At 39.6% G+C, this 16,725-nt stretch overlaps 1 protein-coding gene across 1 annotated transcript in view; it reads right to left on the reverse strand.

Annotated features, from left to right (window-relative positions):
- Positions 1-16,725, reverse strand: part of HFM1 (helicase for meiosis 1) — a 140,519-nt gene that overhangs the window by 31,992 nt on the left and 91,802 nt on the right. Inside the window, exons 32-35 of the mRNA XM_078156573.1 lie at positions 3,349-3,444; positions 3,004-3,119; positions 1,695-1,774; positions 391-500 (exon numbers count right to left, since the gene is read on the reverse strand). Of these exons, the coding sequence (XP_078012699.1) occupies positions 391-500; positions 1,695-1,774; positions 3,004-3,119; positions 3,349-3,444 (402 nt within the window). The remainder of the gene's footprint in view (positions 1-390; positions 501-1,694; positions 1,775-3,003; positions 3,120-3,348; positions 3,445-16,725) is intronic.

Below are 16,725 nucleotides of genomic sequence, written 5' to 3' on the forward strand. Positions count from 1 at the left end.
ATACTATGTCTGCAAATATCCATTCTATTTGGTTCTTACGATCTGAATAAAGATTAAAATTGAAAAGAAAATCAGTCTCCTCTGTTAGATTGTAAAAATAATGAGGACAACCCACATTTACGTGAGGCCCATGTGGGCAGGGACAGTTTAATTCATCATATCTGCATCTCTGCCCTCCAGCACAGTGCCTGGTATGTATGTACTGGGCATTTAACACACACTTGTTGAATAACTGATTGATTGAACTTGACCTAATAATTCAAAAGGAGACTGTAGCTGAGTTGTTAGTTAAAATAACTTTAGATGTCTGTTTTTCAATATTATTACTTTTCAATCTGAAGTAATGAAAAATCATTTCCCTTGTTAAATCATACACCTGTGGTAACTTACCCTTTCCTCCATAATAAGCTGATTGCAGCTGTTGCTGAGATTTTTCACAGATTTCAGGAGAATCCCTTTTTTTCACTAAGGAGGATGCAGAAATTTGTGTACACTTCGACCTTCATGGATTTGTGGAAACAAGAGAAAATTGGAAATAAATTTAAAAATTAATAAGAGACTAAAAACCATTTTTCAAACAAATGAGGGAAAATCTATGACCCACTCATTCACCCCTCCTCTGAGTCACTTATACCAACTGGAAATGGAAGAAAGGAGGTGGAAATATACACATATTGAGCTACAGCCAGACACGGATGGATTAGAGAGTTTTCTATTTAGTATAATGTGAAGGTAATATTGAGAAATCTTCCCTGCACCCATATATCTCCTCTATCTGACTTCCACAGCTTTGCCATTCTTTCTTGGTCTGAAATTCCTACTATTCTTATTATTTTTAAGTTTAGACAACAAAGGTATTGTGTATAGAAGGCCATTGATAAAAACAAAAAACAAAAAACAAAACCCCAAAAAAAACCATTCCTAAGAGAGGGAAGAAATGTTTCCTTTCTTGACCTGGGTTGGAGAAGGGGCAATCTTCTATTTCAGCCCTCTTTCACATGAGCATGAATTTGCTTATCAAATTACGTTATGGTCTTCATGGTGTCATGGATCTTTTGGAAGTCACAAAGAGCCCAAGCGGATGAGATACAAGATAAATGAGAGTAATGGAGGGTGCTACTGAAAGAATGACGGCAAAAAACCTAGGGGATCCCTGGCCAGAAAGGAAAGACCTGAGCACCACTGACCACACAGTGGCGAAGGGATTGCTGAGAAGACTTTGCCTAGCATTCCTGAAGATGGTGTAACAGCAGTATTTGGGGAGAAAGGCCCTATGGAACTACCCTATGTCCTTAAAATAAACATCAAGAGCTAGGGGCATGTGATAGCAACCCTCTTTTTGAATGAGCACACTCCTTCTAAGAACAGAATGTTAGAATTGGGAAGGATTTGAGGGATCATCTAGTCCAACAATTTTATTTTATGGATGAGGCCACTGAAACCCAGAAAAATTAAGCACCTGGCTATTTCAGGTTAACTAACTCCTGGTCTAATGTGTTATACTATGTTTGTGCTTATAAGAAAAAAGATTTATGTTGAGAGTTTCCCTTCAAATACAATTTCCAAGTATAGTGTAGTAGTAGCAGTAGTAGCAGTAGCAGTAGCAGTAGTGGTGGTAGTGGTGGTAGTGGTGGTAGTAGTAGTAGTAGTAGTAGTAGTAGTAGTAGTAGTAGTAGTAGTAGTAGTAGTAGTACCTTGGAGAAACTGGAAGCGAAGCCCTTGGAGTAAATCGAAATTTCTTAAGATCCACATTTTGAGATTTATTTATCTGCATCTATTGGAAGAAAAAACAAATTCACTCTTGATTACACATGAATAAATTTTAACAGATGAATGGTTTAAGAAGATCCTTGGGCATATACAAAGGTTATAAAGTAATAAGAAAAACTGAGAATACAAAGCAAAGCAGGAAAACTACAGTTGGTCATTATGAAATAATCTTGTGCTGCCAGACAAGGAGGTTTGGTATTGTTGGAAGCAGTAATTATTTCAAACTCTATGTACTGGGTCAACTGTCACCATATCCCTCTTTTTAGCCTCTTGTGATGTGAATCCTTCAATCTCTTTTCATCTTAGCAAAGAAATGAGTGCTCTACCATCAGCCTGATCCTACTCTCTGGCTCCCCAAGAGGATATATACTGCTCTAATTCTAGCTGCTGGACTGGCTTCATAAAACTGCATGAAAGAGTACTGAAGTTCATTTATTGGGTCCAGTGACATGACATTCTAATGACTTTTCTTTCATCAGGTAGGAACTCTCAAATCACTTGGAAAGGGAGTTTTTGTTCAATGCCAGCCTTTAGAACTATTCAAGGCCTTGCATATGGAGGTAAGAAAAAGGCCTGGCATATAAGACCTTTAAATTCAGTGTCCCATTGAAGATAGAGCTCCCAAAAGACAATACAGGAGTTAGCAGTTTACTCTTATTGGTAAGTCCCTAAAGGTGACAAACAGGGCAGGAGCGAGATATTGAACAACAGTCAGTATCCAAAACAATATTGACAGGCTAGGTCACTGGACTAAATCTGATAAGTTTAAATGTAATATAATTCACTTTGATTAAAAAGTTCAATTTTACAAGTACAAGATAGGGAGATATGGTTAGATAGCAGTTTGTCTAATAAAGATCTGGGGCTTTTAGTGGAGTAGAAGCTCAATGTGAGTCAACAGTATAGCATGGAAGCCAAGAAAGTTAATGCAATCTTGGGATTATTAAGAAAGGCATTGTGTCTAGGACAGGGAGGTGGCTGGTAACCTCACTAGGGTATGCCCTGGACAGATCACATCTGTTGTATTGCATTCTGGATGCCACATTTTAGAAAAGACATTGATAATCTGAAGATGGTCCAGATGGTGGACAGCCTGCAGATCACGCCATCTGAAGCTGGGCTAAAAGAACTGGAGATGCCTCTACCAGGTAATCTAGAGACACAGGAAGATATGTGCATATTTAACTGACACATAACAGAACTGAACAACATGATATTGTTCAGAAAACTAACCTTGAGGCGTTTAACTGGGGGAACAGATGAAATTGCATCTCTGTGTCTTAAATCAGTTAGATAGGAAGAAAATGTTGACTCTCTCATTTCTGACTTTTGTGCAACTCCAATTTTACCTTTGAAGAGAAATTTAGGATTTAGGCCACATTTAGATGTTTTTATAGAGAGTAATTTCTCAAAATCTAATAGTTAACTTTTTCTCATATTGCATACAAAAGAAAAAGAAATAAAACTATACATAGGGACTATATTCAATGTAATATAAACATTATATTTTGATATTTAAAATTATATTACCATTGTCAAATTTTAAAGCCTGAAATGATCCCATTCTAAGGAACTCACAGCAATCATGTCCACACGTATCTTTATTTTTACAGTGATGGTGGCAGTCTCTGTTTCCAGATATTTTGCAAGTATTCTTTCTGCTGCAGATGCTTCCTAAAGAATAATAATGATAATAAGAATAACAATTTATTACTATGCTTAATTTAATGTTACTGATTTTCATCTTGTTTCTTTTCTACGTTCATTAAACTGACTATGAGTGTCAGTCTCCCTCAAATGTCACCATTTTCCTTACACTGTATTACAAGAATATTCTTGAGAAAAGCACAGCTGGCCTTGACAATCAACAAGAAGGTCAGTTTGGTGGTGATTCTTAGGAATGCATTGGAAGAGGAAATGACTGAAGGTGGAAAGACTCATTGTGAGGTGCAAGTAATAGTCCAGTCAAGATACAACGAGGGCCTCAATCAGGGTGGTAACAGCGACAATGATAAAGGATTATAAAAAAGCTATTCACAACAAAGAATGTTTACACTATACAGATTAATCTGGGGCTAGGCTGCCACTGCAGGCAATTGACACCAATACTTCCTGAAGCATTGTAGTTTGCCAAATGGCTGCTTAAATACTCCATTCAAGTTCAAAAGCACAGTTGATTATGTTATAAGGAATTCATCCTGTGATCCTGAATGACTATTTGAAGCACAATCACAAACATTTAGCACAGTGCCTAGAAAACAGCAAGCACTTCCAAACTGTTCTTTCATTCATAAACAAATGCATTCATTCCATCTTTCTGGCCTTCAGATTTCCAATCTGAAGAAGGAAGGAGTGGGATTACATGATCCTTAACGTGGCTGTCAAATCTAATGTCTTAGAATTCTGTGACCGTGTGTACCTCGCATTGCAAATATTGTAACTTGTCTTCCACCACTGATGCAGACCACATTACCTCTGTAATTTAGCAGGTGGTCCTTGAGAGTGATGGTGGCTCCAAAATTCATATATTCTCCAAATATAGGTGGGTTATTTCTCAATTAATGGACATATAATTATATATCTATAGGAATAAATGTGATAAGATCATATACCTAAACCTGGAAGAGACTTATGGAGCCATTTAATCCAGTCTCCTCATTTTACATACGAGGAAACTGAGGCCCAGGGAGGTTATATAACATGTCCCACGTCATACAGGTAATAAGAATTGTAGGTAGGATTTGAACCCAAATCCAAAGTTATGGCTTCTACCACATATCCCCTTGCATCTGGAAGTCTTGAAGACTCATCCCCTAAGCTGGATAAAGTTACACTTGCTATCTATTTAACGTGACTTTGACTACCTGAATATAATTTATAACCTGATAAAATTTTAAACTTAAAATAAAATTGTCTCTGCTGTAGTCGAGACAGACAGCTAGAGATTGCGTTGCTATGGATATTGGTGCTTTATTCATGTGGAGGAGTATGAAAAGGGGAAAGGGCTATATCTGGAGGCCATAGGCTATTGGAAGAAGTTGTTATATCCTTAGGTGACAGAAGTGGTCGTGAGGGCACAAACTTGGCATTTCATCACAGAAAAACAGAATTAATAGAAGACTTCCTTTGCTAAAGTCAAGCGTGCTATTGATGCTAATAAACCAAGATTTTGATGATTATGAAAAAGGAAAAGGGTACAAAAATAGAAGGAAGAAATGCCTGCTTTTTCAATGTGGGGCATATGTGTGTGTATGTGTATACATATTCAGTCAATAAACATTTATTAGGCACCTACTATGTGCAAGGCACCGTGCTAAATGTTGGGGATGCAAAAAAAAGGTAAAAGACAGTCCTTGATTTCAAAGAGGTCACAATCTAAGGGGGGAGAACAACATGCAAATAACTACGTACAAACAAGCTATATACAGGATAAACTGGAAATAATCAACAGAGGGAAGGCACTAGAATAAAGGGACTGGGAAAGCCTTCCCTGTGGAAGGTCAGATTTTAGCTGAGATCTGAAGGAAGTGAGGAGGCAGAGATAAGGAGTAAGAGCCCTCACGGTATGCGGAATAGTTGGTGAAAATTAGGTGCCCCTAGTCTGGAGGGGGAGCATCTTGTTCAGAGAACAGGAAGAAGACCAATGTCACAAAAGTGGAGTCGTGGTAGGGCATGGGGAAGATAAGGCATAAGGAAATGGAAAGGCACAGGGAAGGGGGAGGTCACGTAGGGCTTTGAATACCAAACAGGAAATTGTACATTTGAGCCTGAGGGTGATAGGGAGTCAATGGAGTTTATCGAGTGGGAGGCAGGAATTTAGGGGGGAGGAGACGTGACATGGTCAGACCAGTGCTTTAAGCAAGATCACTTTCAACAACCGAGTGGAAGATGTACTGGAGAGGGGAGAGAATTGCGGCAAGCAGACCAACCAGAAGGCCTTTGCAATAGTCCAGGCATGAAGTGAAGAAGGCCCACATCAGGGTGGTGGCAGTTAACAGAGGAGAGAAGGGGGCATTATACAAGAAATGTCACAAAGGTAGAATTGACAGGACTAGATGATAGATTAGACATGAAGGGTGAGAGAAAGTGAGGAGTTAAGGATGACACCTAGGTTGCAAGTCTAGGTAATTGGGAGGATGGTGGTACCCTTGACAGTAACAGGGTAGCTAGGAGGGGGAGGTTTGGGGTGAGATAATGAGGTCAGTTTTGGACAATTAGAGTTTAAGATGTCTATTGGACATCGGGTGAAGATGTTCAATAGGCGGTTGAAAATGCAAGACTAGAGGTCTATATTGAGGTTAAGGCTGAATAAGTAGATTTAAGAATGTCAACATAAAGAAAATAATTAAATCAAAGCCATCTGATGAGATCAAGTGAAACAGTTTAGAGGGAGAAGAGAAGAGGACCCAAGACAGAACCCTGGGGGACACCTACTTGTTAGCACAAGTGGATAAAGATCCAGCAAAGAAGACTTGAGAAGGTAGTCAGAAACGGAGGAGGAGAACTGGGAGAAAGGAGTGGCATGAAAACTTAGAAAGAAAAGAGTATGAAGGAGAAGAGGATGACCAACAGTATCAAAGGCTGTAGGAAGGTCAAGAAGGATGAAGACTGAGAAAAGGCCACTAGCTTTTTTCAATGAAGACTGTTAGTAACTTTGGAGACAGCAATTTCAGTTGAATGATGTCGGAAGCCAGACTGTAGAATTAGGACGAGAGTGAGAGGAAAGGAAATGGAAGGTGCTATTGTAGATGGCCTTCTCAAGAAGTGGGAGAGATACAGGATCACACTTAGCAGGGAAGGAGGGATCAAGAGAGAGTTTTTTTGAGGATCGGGGAGACATGGACATGTTTGTAGGCAGTAGGGAAGCAGCCAGTAGTCAGGGAGAGATTGAAAAGATGAAAGAGAATGGGGATGGTAAAGGGGGACATCTACTGGAAAAGACAGGGTAGAATGGGATCACTTGTGTATGAGGAGGGAGAGGGGTGAAGGAGAAAACAGTGGCAGAAACTAATTGGGTGATGTGAGATGAGGAGGAGGAGAAAAGGGAGAGCTCTCCATGAATGGCCTCAATTTTTTCAGTCAATTATGAGGCAAGGTTCCCAGCTGAAAGTGGAGGAGGAGAAGGAGCCATAGGAAATTTAAGGAGAGACACTAGCTGTGTGATTCTAGGTAAGTCACTTAAACCTGTTTGCCTCAGTTTCCTCATCTGTAAAATGATCTAGAGAAGGAACTGGCAAACCACACCAGTATCTTTGCCAAGAAAATCCCAAATAGGGGCATGAATGGCTGGACACAACTAAAATGACTGAACAACAACAAAACGACTGCCTTGTAGCAATGGGGGCCTATTTGAGGTAATACAACAAAATTTGTAGCGGACCTAACCAGCATGGTTCTATGATATTTTCCTTGACATTCTCTCTTATAATGATAAAAGTTAGCACTTCAGGAGGACAGAGGCCGTAGGATAAAATGTTAATGATTTTGAAGAAAACAAATGTCCATGATAGTAAATTGGTGGCTTTTTAGCTAACAGCTGGAATGTTTATTCAAAGAAATTTGGAGCTACAGGGTACAAAATAAGCTTTAGAAACCTCTTTGAAAGATAAATTAAGACTTGAAATTCCTTTACTTATTTAAATAAGAACTGTAGAGAACTGATTTAAAGGTTATTTCTTAAAAGTTGCTTAAAGAAAAGATTTTTAAAAGTAATGTATGCCACTACAAAGTAAATGATTATAGGAATAACAAGATTTGAAGAAAATTAGTGGAAAAATCTGGAAAATATTGTGTTTGCTAAAACATATAAGCATCACATTGTAATTAGATAGGTAAGGGACACGGCATTTTTTCATACTATCTAAATTGTGAAAGGGTGACCACAGGTCCAAGATCTAATTCTTTAGCTCTAAAGGCTGGAGCCTCAGTGGTCAGCTTAACCTTGGGTTCGCTCATGCTATCAAACTCGGCTGAATCTGATATGAATCAGAAAGCTAATTTATGAATTTGCAATTAGAAACATAACTACTCAGCCCACAAGAGACTTGTGCTTGCCTGCCAGCACATTGTCTTCCCAGTACAGAAACTTACTTGGAAAATCAAATTAAGATCAGAAGGTTGCTTGGTGAATAGAGAACATTAAAAAAAAAAAAGGAAGTAGGAAGTCCTTAAGAAATACATTTAGCAAACTGTCATAATCCTCAGTTCTAGGGATATAATTGTCAAACAAATAAGGTATTCACATAAGGCACTCAAACAACTCTGTCCCTGCCCTCCACCTCCCCACTCCCCCTCCAGGACAATGCTATGTCAAATCTTCAATAATCAGTGTTTTTGTCCGTGTGGATCCTTTCTCTACTGACACAGATTTCAACTAACACATCAGGAGACAGTCTTCAAGAGCTGCTATGGCTTGATGGGATAATATCCAAAAAATAAATGTTTGCTGTTGTTGTTGGCTGGTCGTTTGGTTGAACTTTCCAGAGTCGCACTCGGTTGGAATCACTTTACAGAATCTCGTATCCCCTCGTCACTATGATAAAGCATCAGGCAGTGCTAAAGCCTGAACAATTCTTACTCTACCTTCTCCTCTTTACACAATACATGATGACCACCACTTTTCTGTTTGTATTTCTCATTTTTCTTCACAATTTAAAAATTTATGGTTTATATTGACTACACATCTAGGAAGTCATCTTACTCTCTTTAGTGACATTTTAGAGTGTATTACTGCAGGAGAGTGTACTATTGTTAGCTACCACAATTCATAATGTATAAATTTTTGTGAGTAACGAAATTAATCAAAGGTCACCTTTTTCTGACATTTACCTGCTTCATTTTCTCCCTAATATCTAATGCTTATCCAGGGATTCACCTTAATTTGGGACCTGTAGCTTGCTCTCTCTCCCCACTACCTATGCAAATAAATTCAAATTCAATGTAAACTTTAATTGTATATCAATTTATTTTGTAAGAACAAAATACTGTAAAAAAGTAACAATAAACCCCATAAAGAAACCTTTATATAGAACACAGATGATTTTCATCATCTCCCATATTTTTTACCTTTTTTTTAGGGCCCTTTGAGGAATCTGTCTATCTCTGCTAAGCAGTCTTAACCTGGCCCTGATTAACCCAGTTCAACCAGGGACATAGACTATGTAAAGCAATAATTATGACTTATTTGTAAATAGTAGAAAAGGCAAAGGATGGAGAGTTAGGCAATTTCAGTTCTAATCCATGATCTGCCTCTACTTCGCACAGGAAAGACACTGTATTTTCTGGCCTTGATGTCCTCATCTATCAAGAACAGAGATTAAACCAGCTGATTTCTAGCTGTCCTCTAGCTTTAATATTCTATGGCTCTGTTTCTTTGCCCTGAGATGGAAGTTAGGGCAAGGAGGAATTACCTTCTCCCAGAATACAGGAATGCAGAAAACTATGTAATTCTAGACATTAACTCAATCTGGTGCATAGGGACTCAACATAGCTATGCTCAGATTTAAAAAACAAAAACAAAAACAAAACTTGGCCTGGAACCAAGGAATTTGTTGAAGATTCTGGTAGCCTCTGGAAAAATCCAGGAAAATTGACAAACACAGTCAAGATTCAGGACAGGATAATTTATATTTATCACTTGCTTATATTGTACACAATATTTCAGAGCTTTCAGAGTACTTTCTGCATGCATGAGAAAACAACTCTGTTATATAGCATGCATATTATCATTTCCATTTTGCAGACAACAAAACTAAGGCTGAGAGAGATTAAGGTCACAAGTTATTAAACAGTAGAGTTGACTTGGTCTTACTCTAAGACACTACACACTCTTCTGAGCTATCACAAAATGCTGCCACTATTTCTTAAAAAAAAAGAGAGAACTTGGAAAATAGACATCTTTTTCCCCCTGATTTAACCAGAGTAGTTTGATTACTAATATAAATTGATAGAGGTCAATAACTGGAAAACTAAGGTACTCAGAGAATATTAACTCAAACTGTAAACTTAAGTATAGTTTAAAGCTAACAGATTTTTTCAGGGTATTTGGAAACATACATTTCCATAGTTTTGCATAATGTGCATATGAATTTACATTAATTTACATGTTATATTTTAAGAGCCCTAGCTGCAAATATGTAAAATAAAATAAAATGAATTTATTAGTGAACAAGTGTCTTCCAAGCAAATATTCGGAGCCACAAGGAGGAGGAGAGTAGGGCTGAGAGTCAGCTTCCTCAGGCTGTGGGAAAGGATCAAAATAAGAACTTTCCACAAAAAACAAGAACCTCGGGCATCCCTGATACACTTACGTCTGCAGCCTAATCAGAAATTCAGAGCTGTGTGCCTGTGCACAAATGACATGAGTTCATGTTTTTCATATTTTTTAAGTCTCGCTCTGTACAATTCCTTATTTTTATGATAGGTTTGAACATTTTATTTTTGTGTTCTTGTTTTAATAAAAGAAAAAGCACACACACTCTTTTAACTTCTGTGTTAAAATGCAACATCTTAATAGTAGTGTTTATTTAAACAGAAAAGGATCACACGGGTGGCGTCCTTGAATTGGCAAGTTAACACACATGGCACGAGCAAGCATAGAGGAAATCGGACGGCCTCTCGGCCACTATTTAAATACACACACTTCCAAGAGGCACAAATAATGATCTTGATCTTACATGTTCTTTAAGTACATAAAATTTTCATGCTCAGAATGGCATTTAAAATGCTAATGACTTTATAAATTCCAAATCAATTTCCCTCAAATCTAGCAAAGTACATATTTTTTGGTTATGCTTTGTTAAAAAGATTAAGCTTAAAGCTGAAAACTTCAATTATTTGGGAGTCAGGCAGAAAAAAATAAGTGTGTTTTTTTTTCTTTCAATGGCCAGTGATTATTTCATAGTGATGGAACTTGTAAATAATAAAAATGTTTTTAATAAACTTTATAAAAATATGATCATTTGGAGCTGTGACCAAGCAAAAAATTTCAGTTGAAGTCCACTACCTTGGCAGAAGGACCCTTACCTAGGCCAGCCATTTCATTGGCTCTTGCAGAATCCTCTTTTTCCAGCTACAACTCTACACCAATTGCCTCTCTCCCTACTCCTCTCCTGATGATACTACCCTCAGGTCAACTTAATCATTGGAAAGTCCCTGCCTGGAACCTTCCACATTATGAGAAAACCCAGCATTCATTGCTCACTCTACACAACCATCCTGCTCCACCTTTACATTAACCGTCTGACTCTCGGAGGACTATGATAACTTCCCAGAACTCATTCTTCAATGATTAACATATGTATACCCTCCCCATCCAAGTGATTCTGAGCCCCAATGTGTCCTCTATCCTGCTCTGCACTTGATCCCTTGTTCCCAATCCAATGTCCCATCCAAGAGCTCCCCACCCTTTCCACAGCCCAACTCTTGACCTCATACTAGGGGACTACAAAATACATACTGGTATTTCCTCAAACACCCTCACTTCCCAGTTTCCAGTGGCCATCTTTTCTGCTCCACCTCTACTCCACAGAAAGATGGTCATATCCATGAGTATTCTACTTCTGTGTTAATGAATCTATTGGATCATAATCTGGTATCACTCCACTTCCTCTTCTCACATCCAGTAACCCTGTTCTTCATTATCACCATAATCTCCAATCCTTGCAGGCCTCCATTCCAACACTGGTTATACTCTCCTCTCCTCCCCATCTTGGCCACTGATGACCTGGTTCAGTTCAACTCTAACTGTCCTCTTCTCTCAAGTCCTTTGCCTCCTTATACCATCTCCAATCTTGCTATGCCAAACCTCAGCCTTGAATTACTCCCGCCATCCACTGTTTTCATTCTTATACATGCTAAACAAAGAGAAAATCACAAAACCATGCTGACTGGGCCCACTATAAATTTAAATTACATAATCTCAACTGGGCTCTCATTACAGAAGACAACTCTTTTACACTTCCCTATGCATTGTCTCATTCACCACAACAGCTTTTCAAAAACTTTTTTGTCCTTCCTCAACTGACTGTGTCTTCCCTTCCCACGCTCTCTCAGCTGGGAATCTTGCCTCATGTTTCACTGAAAAAAACTGAGGCCATTCCCCAAGAGCTCCCTCATTTCCCCTCTTTCTCGGCTCACACTGAAGACACCATCCACCTCTATTTCCCCCTTCACCCTTATGTCACAAGAAGATGTGGCCCTTCTTACGAAGGCCTTATTCTCTCCCTGCACAAGTGATCTCATTTCATTCTGTCTTCTCCAGTAGATTGCCCCCTCTGCCATCTCTACTTTGTCACTTATCTTTAGTCTCTCCCTCTCTACTGGTTGCCTCTTTACCGTCTACAAACATGCCTATGTCTCTTCCATTCTTAAAAAATCCCTCATTTGATGTATCCATTTCTGTTACCTACCATACTATATTTCTCTTCCTTCCTTTTGCAGGTCAACTCCTTAAGAAGGCCATCAACAGTACCTGCCTTCACTTCCTTTCTCTCGCTGTCTTTTTAACTCTCTGCAGGCTGGTTTCTAACATCATCAAAACTGCTCTCTCCAAAGGGACCGGTAATTTCTTCATTGCCAGATCTAAAGGATTTTTCTCAGTCCTCTCTGTAGCCTATGACATTATCAATTGCCCTGTTCTCCTTGACATTCTGTTTTCTCTAGCTTTTCATGGCAGTGATCTCTCCTGGTTTTCCTCCTACTTGTCTGACTATTCCTTCTCAGTCTCTTTTTGTGGATCTTCATTTACATCATGCCTACTAACTATGGGTGTCCCACAGGACTTTGTTGTGGGTCTATTCTCTTCTCCTTCTATACCATTTCACTTGGGGATCTCATAAGCTTCTATGGATTCAATAATTATCTCTATATTGATGATTTTAAAATCTACTTATTCAGTTGTAACCTCTCTCCCAACCTCCAGACTCAAATCTCCAACTGTCTATTGGCTTATCTCAAACTGGATGTCTGGTAGACATCTTAAATTCAACAAGTCCAAAACTGACCTCATTTATCTTTTACCCCTGAAGTCTTGCCCCTTCCTAATATCCCTGTTACTGTCAAGGGCATCCCCATCCTCTCAGTCACTCAGACTTGTAACCAAAGTGTCACCCTTGACTCCTCACTCTCTCTCGCCACACCCTGCACCCCATCCAATCTACTGCTCAGTACTGCCCATTCTGTTTTGAACATTTCTTGTATATGTCTTCTTCTCACCACTGACACTGCGTAGCGCAGACACTCATTACCTCACAGCTGCTGGCGGGTCTGCCTGCCTCAAGTCTCTCCCCGTTCCAGTCCATTCTCCATGCAGCTGTCAAAGTGATCTTCCCAAAGCACAGGTCTGACCACATCACCCTTCCTACTCTAAACTCTGGTGGCACCCTATTACCTGCAGGATCAATATAAAATTCTCTGGCTTTTAAAGCCCTTCACACCCTGGCCCCTTCCTACTTTTCCAGTCTTCTTAGACCATACTCCCTCCACAGAGACACTGGCCTCCTTGAGAGTCTTCACACACAATATTCCATCTCCTGACTCTGAGCATTTTTTCTGCCTGTTCCCCCATATCTGGAATTCTCTTCCTTCTAGATTCCCTCAAGTCTCAGCTAAAATCTTACCTTCTGCAAGAAACCTTTCCTAATCCTCCCTAATGTAAGTGCCTTCCCTCAGAGATGATCCCAAATTCATCCTGTCTATACCTTGCTTATACAGGGTGGTTGGCATGCTATCTCCCTTATTCAATTAGGAGCTCCTTGACGGCAGGGATTACCTTTTGCCTTCCTTTGGATACCCAGCACTTTGGCCTGACACATAGCAGGCACTTAATAAATTCTTGGTGACTTCACTTGGAAAGATGTTTTTACAAAGTTATGAGAAACATCTAATAGTTAGGACCTTCTTCCTCAACTTAACCAGAAATCTTTCCTGTTGGTTTCCCCCACTGGCCCTGGTTCTACTCTGAGAGGAAGCAGAGTTTAACACCTCCTCTATTAGAGAACTCTGAGTGTGTTTTCTGGGTTAAATATCTTAAGTTCCTTCAGATGGTCCTGGTGTGCATAGCTTTAGTCCCTTTGCATCGTCTTGGTCTTCTAGACATGTTCAAACATGCCAATGGCATTCTTCAACTTGGCAGTCATATTTCAGGAAATGCATGTTTTTATTCTTTCATTCAGAAATCATTAAGTTCTTCCTGTGTGCAGAGCACTGAGCTAAGTCAAAGGGGAAATAAAAACTTCAGATGAGATGTTATCAAGCATTCCTGTAAATGCTTGGTGATTGGCTAAGATATGGTCCTGGTGCTCACGGAACTTATGGTCTAGGAGGGTGATAAGTCACAAACATACATGATGATTATCTATAGTATATGAAAAGTGAGGTCTGAGAGGAAAATTGTTAATGAGTGGGAGGATAAGGGAAAATTTCAGTGAGGAGGTGGTGTCTGAGCTGGGTAGATGGTAGATAGGCCTTCAAATGGCTAAGAGAAAGCATAAGCAAAGGCAACTACATATTCTCTACTGACTAGCAAGGCTAAAAGACCTTATTTCATGAGTCAGTCTAATAAAATGATGGCAATAATGACAACAGCAAGGAAGAAAGAGTAGAGAAAGTACCATTGTATCTACCTTCTCCTACCGTGATGAATGAAAACTCCAAGAGACAGTTTCTGTTAACTAATAATCAATTTATTAATTAGGCTAGCCAGCAATCAATAAATTAATGATCAGTGGTTTCTCTGACCGAAGACCCTCAAGGAGACCCTGAAACACCCTAAATCCATTCTGAAAAGGAACTTCTTTGACAAGTGAAAATTAGTCTTGACTGGTGGACATTTAATTAGGAAGGGGGCGGAGCTTGGTCAGGAGACTCAGTAGCCTCAAGGCATCTGGGCAGGTAGCCACTTCCATCAGGACCTCTCTAGCTAGTTCTCTCTCTTACAAGCTGGGTTGCCCTAAACGCCAGTGGAGGAAACCAGGACCAGGAAATCAAGGACCAAGGAAATCTTCCCCCAGGCAAATGCTCACCCAGACTGGATGCTGCTTATACTCTAAACAGAAATTGGGTGGAGTCCTGCACACCTAGTTAAGGAGCATGTGCCTTGGGGACTAGGAGCAAATCTCATCACTCAGGCATGCCCTTCAGAGACTGACTGTCCTTTTCAGGACACAGGCCTTGATAGAAACAAAAGGAAAAAGGTGGATCACAAATTAATAATCAGTTATTAGTATAAGAGCATACTATCAATTTCCCTTACTGCCCAGAAAAGGAGATGGTTATTAGAATTACAAACTTATTAACAAGTACAAATGAAAGCATAAAGATAGGAAAGTACAAGACAATGTGCCAGGGATGGTGAGCAGCCCAATTTGATTGGAGTAAGGAGTCCACTGAGGGGAGTAATATGTGAAATCTGGAAAATGAGGCAAAGGCTGATGATAAAGGGCTACAAATGCTAGGAAAAAGCAGTGTGAATTTTGACTTTGTAGTCATTATCAAGAAGCTATGTATAAAAAAGATGAGTGTTTCACACCCAAACACTGAAACAGAAAAGATAACATTATCTCCTGCCAAAGAAAGGTTTCCAGAACACCTCTGTCACCTTGTGGGTAGTTTTCTGTAGGACAGCACTGGGTGGGGCCTGCACATAAAGGGATGTGATTCCTGACTGACTGATACTATGGTGGATGCTATGGCTGGCATGCCTAAGGAAGATGGAGAAACCCAAGGAACTTGGAGAGAGGTGATTAACAGACAAACACAGACTTTTAAATAACCGACAGGTCATTTCCATAAGCCACAGATGTGTGGAGCAACTAGGCCCTCAATATATTCTTTATAATTTGAAAGACTGCCAAGAGTAGAGAGGAATCTCTCCTTGCTGGAGCTAAGATCAGATCCCACTCCCAGATGAAGACCTCATTTATTCTTATGCATTCATTCATCTATTCTAATCTGTATGACTTCCTTGATTTCTGTTTACAGCTTACTTTGGTAAGGAGATTTACCAACTACTCAAGGTGGTCTTTTGTGTGACCAGTATTTGATGGGAAAGAGCTAAGCTAGTGAGTGATAATAAACTATTAGCTTCCCCTTGAGACTGATCAGGGAAAGTGGCATTAAATCTGAGTCCCATGGTATCATCCCTCTAGCCTACCAATATTTGAGGTGTAGCAAATAGATATAATTCTTGTCCAAACCATTCTTGAAAATAGGCAAGGGAAAAAGCAAGCTCCTTCTTCAGAGTTTTTCCACAGACGCCTTCCTATTCTCCAAAAAGGCTGAATTCTACTTCCCTTGGAGAAGGTGTGGGTCAGATCCCAGATCAGATATTTCCATGACACATTTATCTTAGGAAAATTAGGTCATATTAGGAAATCTGACCTCTGATCCAGAAAGGCCCTTCTCTATCTTCCTGATTAGAAATAGGCTTGTCAACCATTATTGTTTTCCTCAGAGTTGGGCTAAGGGTATCTCAATCATAGTATTTGCTATGGGTCCTTGTTCCAGGAAGTACATGCATGGTACCCCTGCCCTTCTCCCTAGATGGGCAATTTTTAAAAATCTTTCTCCCTATCCTAAAGGATGTTTTTTTTTCTTTTAGGAAAAGAAGAAAGAAATGTAGGAGATACTTCCACTCTGAAGTAAAAGGGGTAGGTGTAGAAAGATGTGGGTACCCTTGCTTTAATGGATGCTGCCCTTCCAGTGTTCTCTTATCCCTGCATCTACTCTCCTTCATTCTAAGTTCTTGATGCCATCACAGTCCAGAGAGAAGGAAGGTGAATAGTTTTGTCAGTTTGATGGGAGGCGCGATCTTAGCACTTTCCCATCACTGCCAATGAACCCCTTCACCTCAGTAGGAGGAAAAGCAAGTGGTAATAGTGCCTATAGGAAAACATTCCTAAGATCTCTGAAGGGAGGCATACTCTACCTACACAAAACAAAATTTTTTTCTTAGCA

Source organism: Phascolarctos cinereus, unplaced genomic scaffold, assembly GCF_003287225.1.
Source record: "Phascolarctos cinereus isolate Bilbo 61053 unplaced genomic scaffold, phaCin_HiC Scaffold_5;HRSCAF=322, whole genome shotgun sequence".
Classification (NCBI taxonomy): Eukaryota; Metazoa; Chordata; class Mammalia; order Diprotodontia; family Phascolarctidae; genus Phascolarctos; species Phascolarctos cinereus.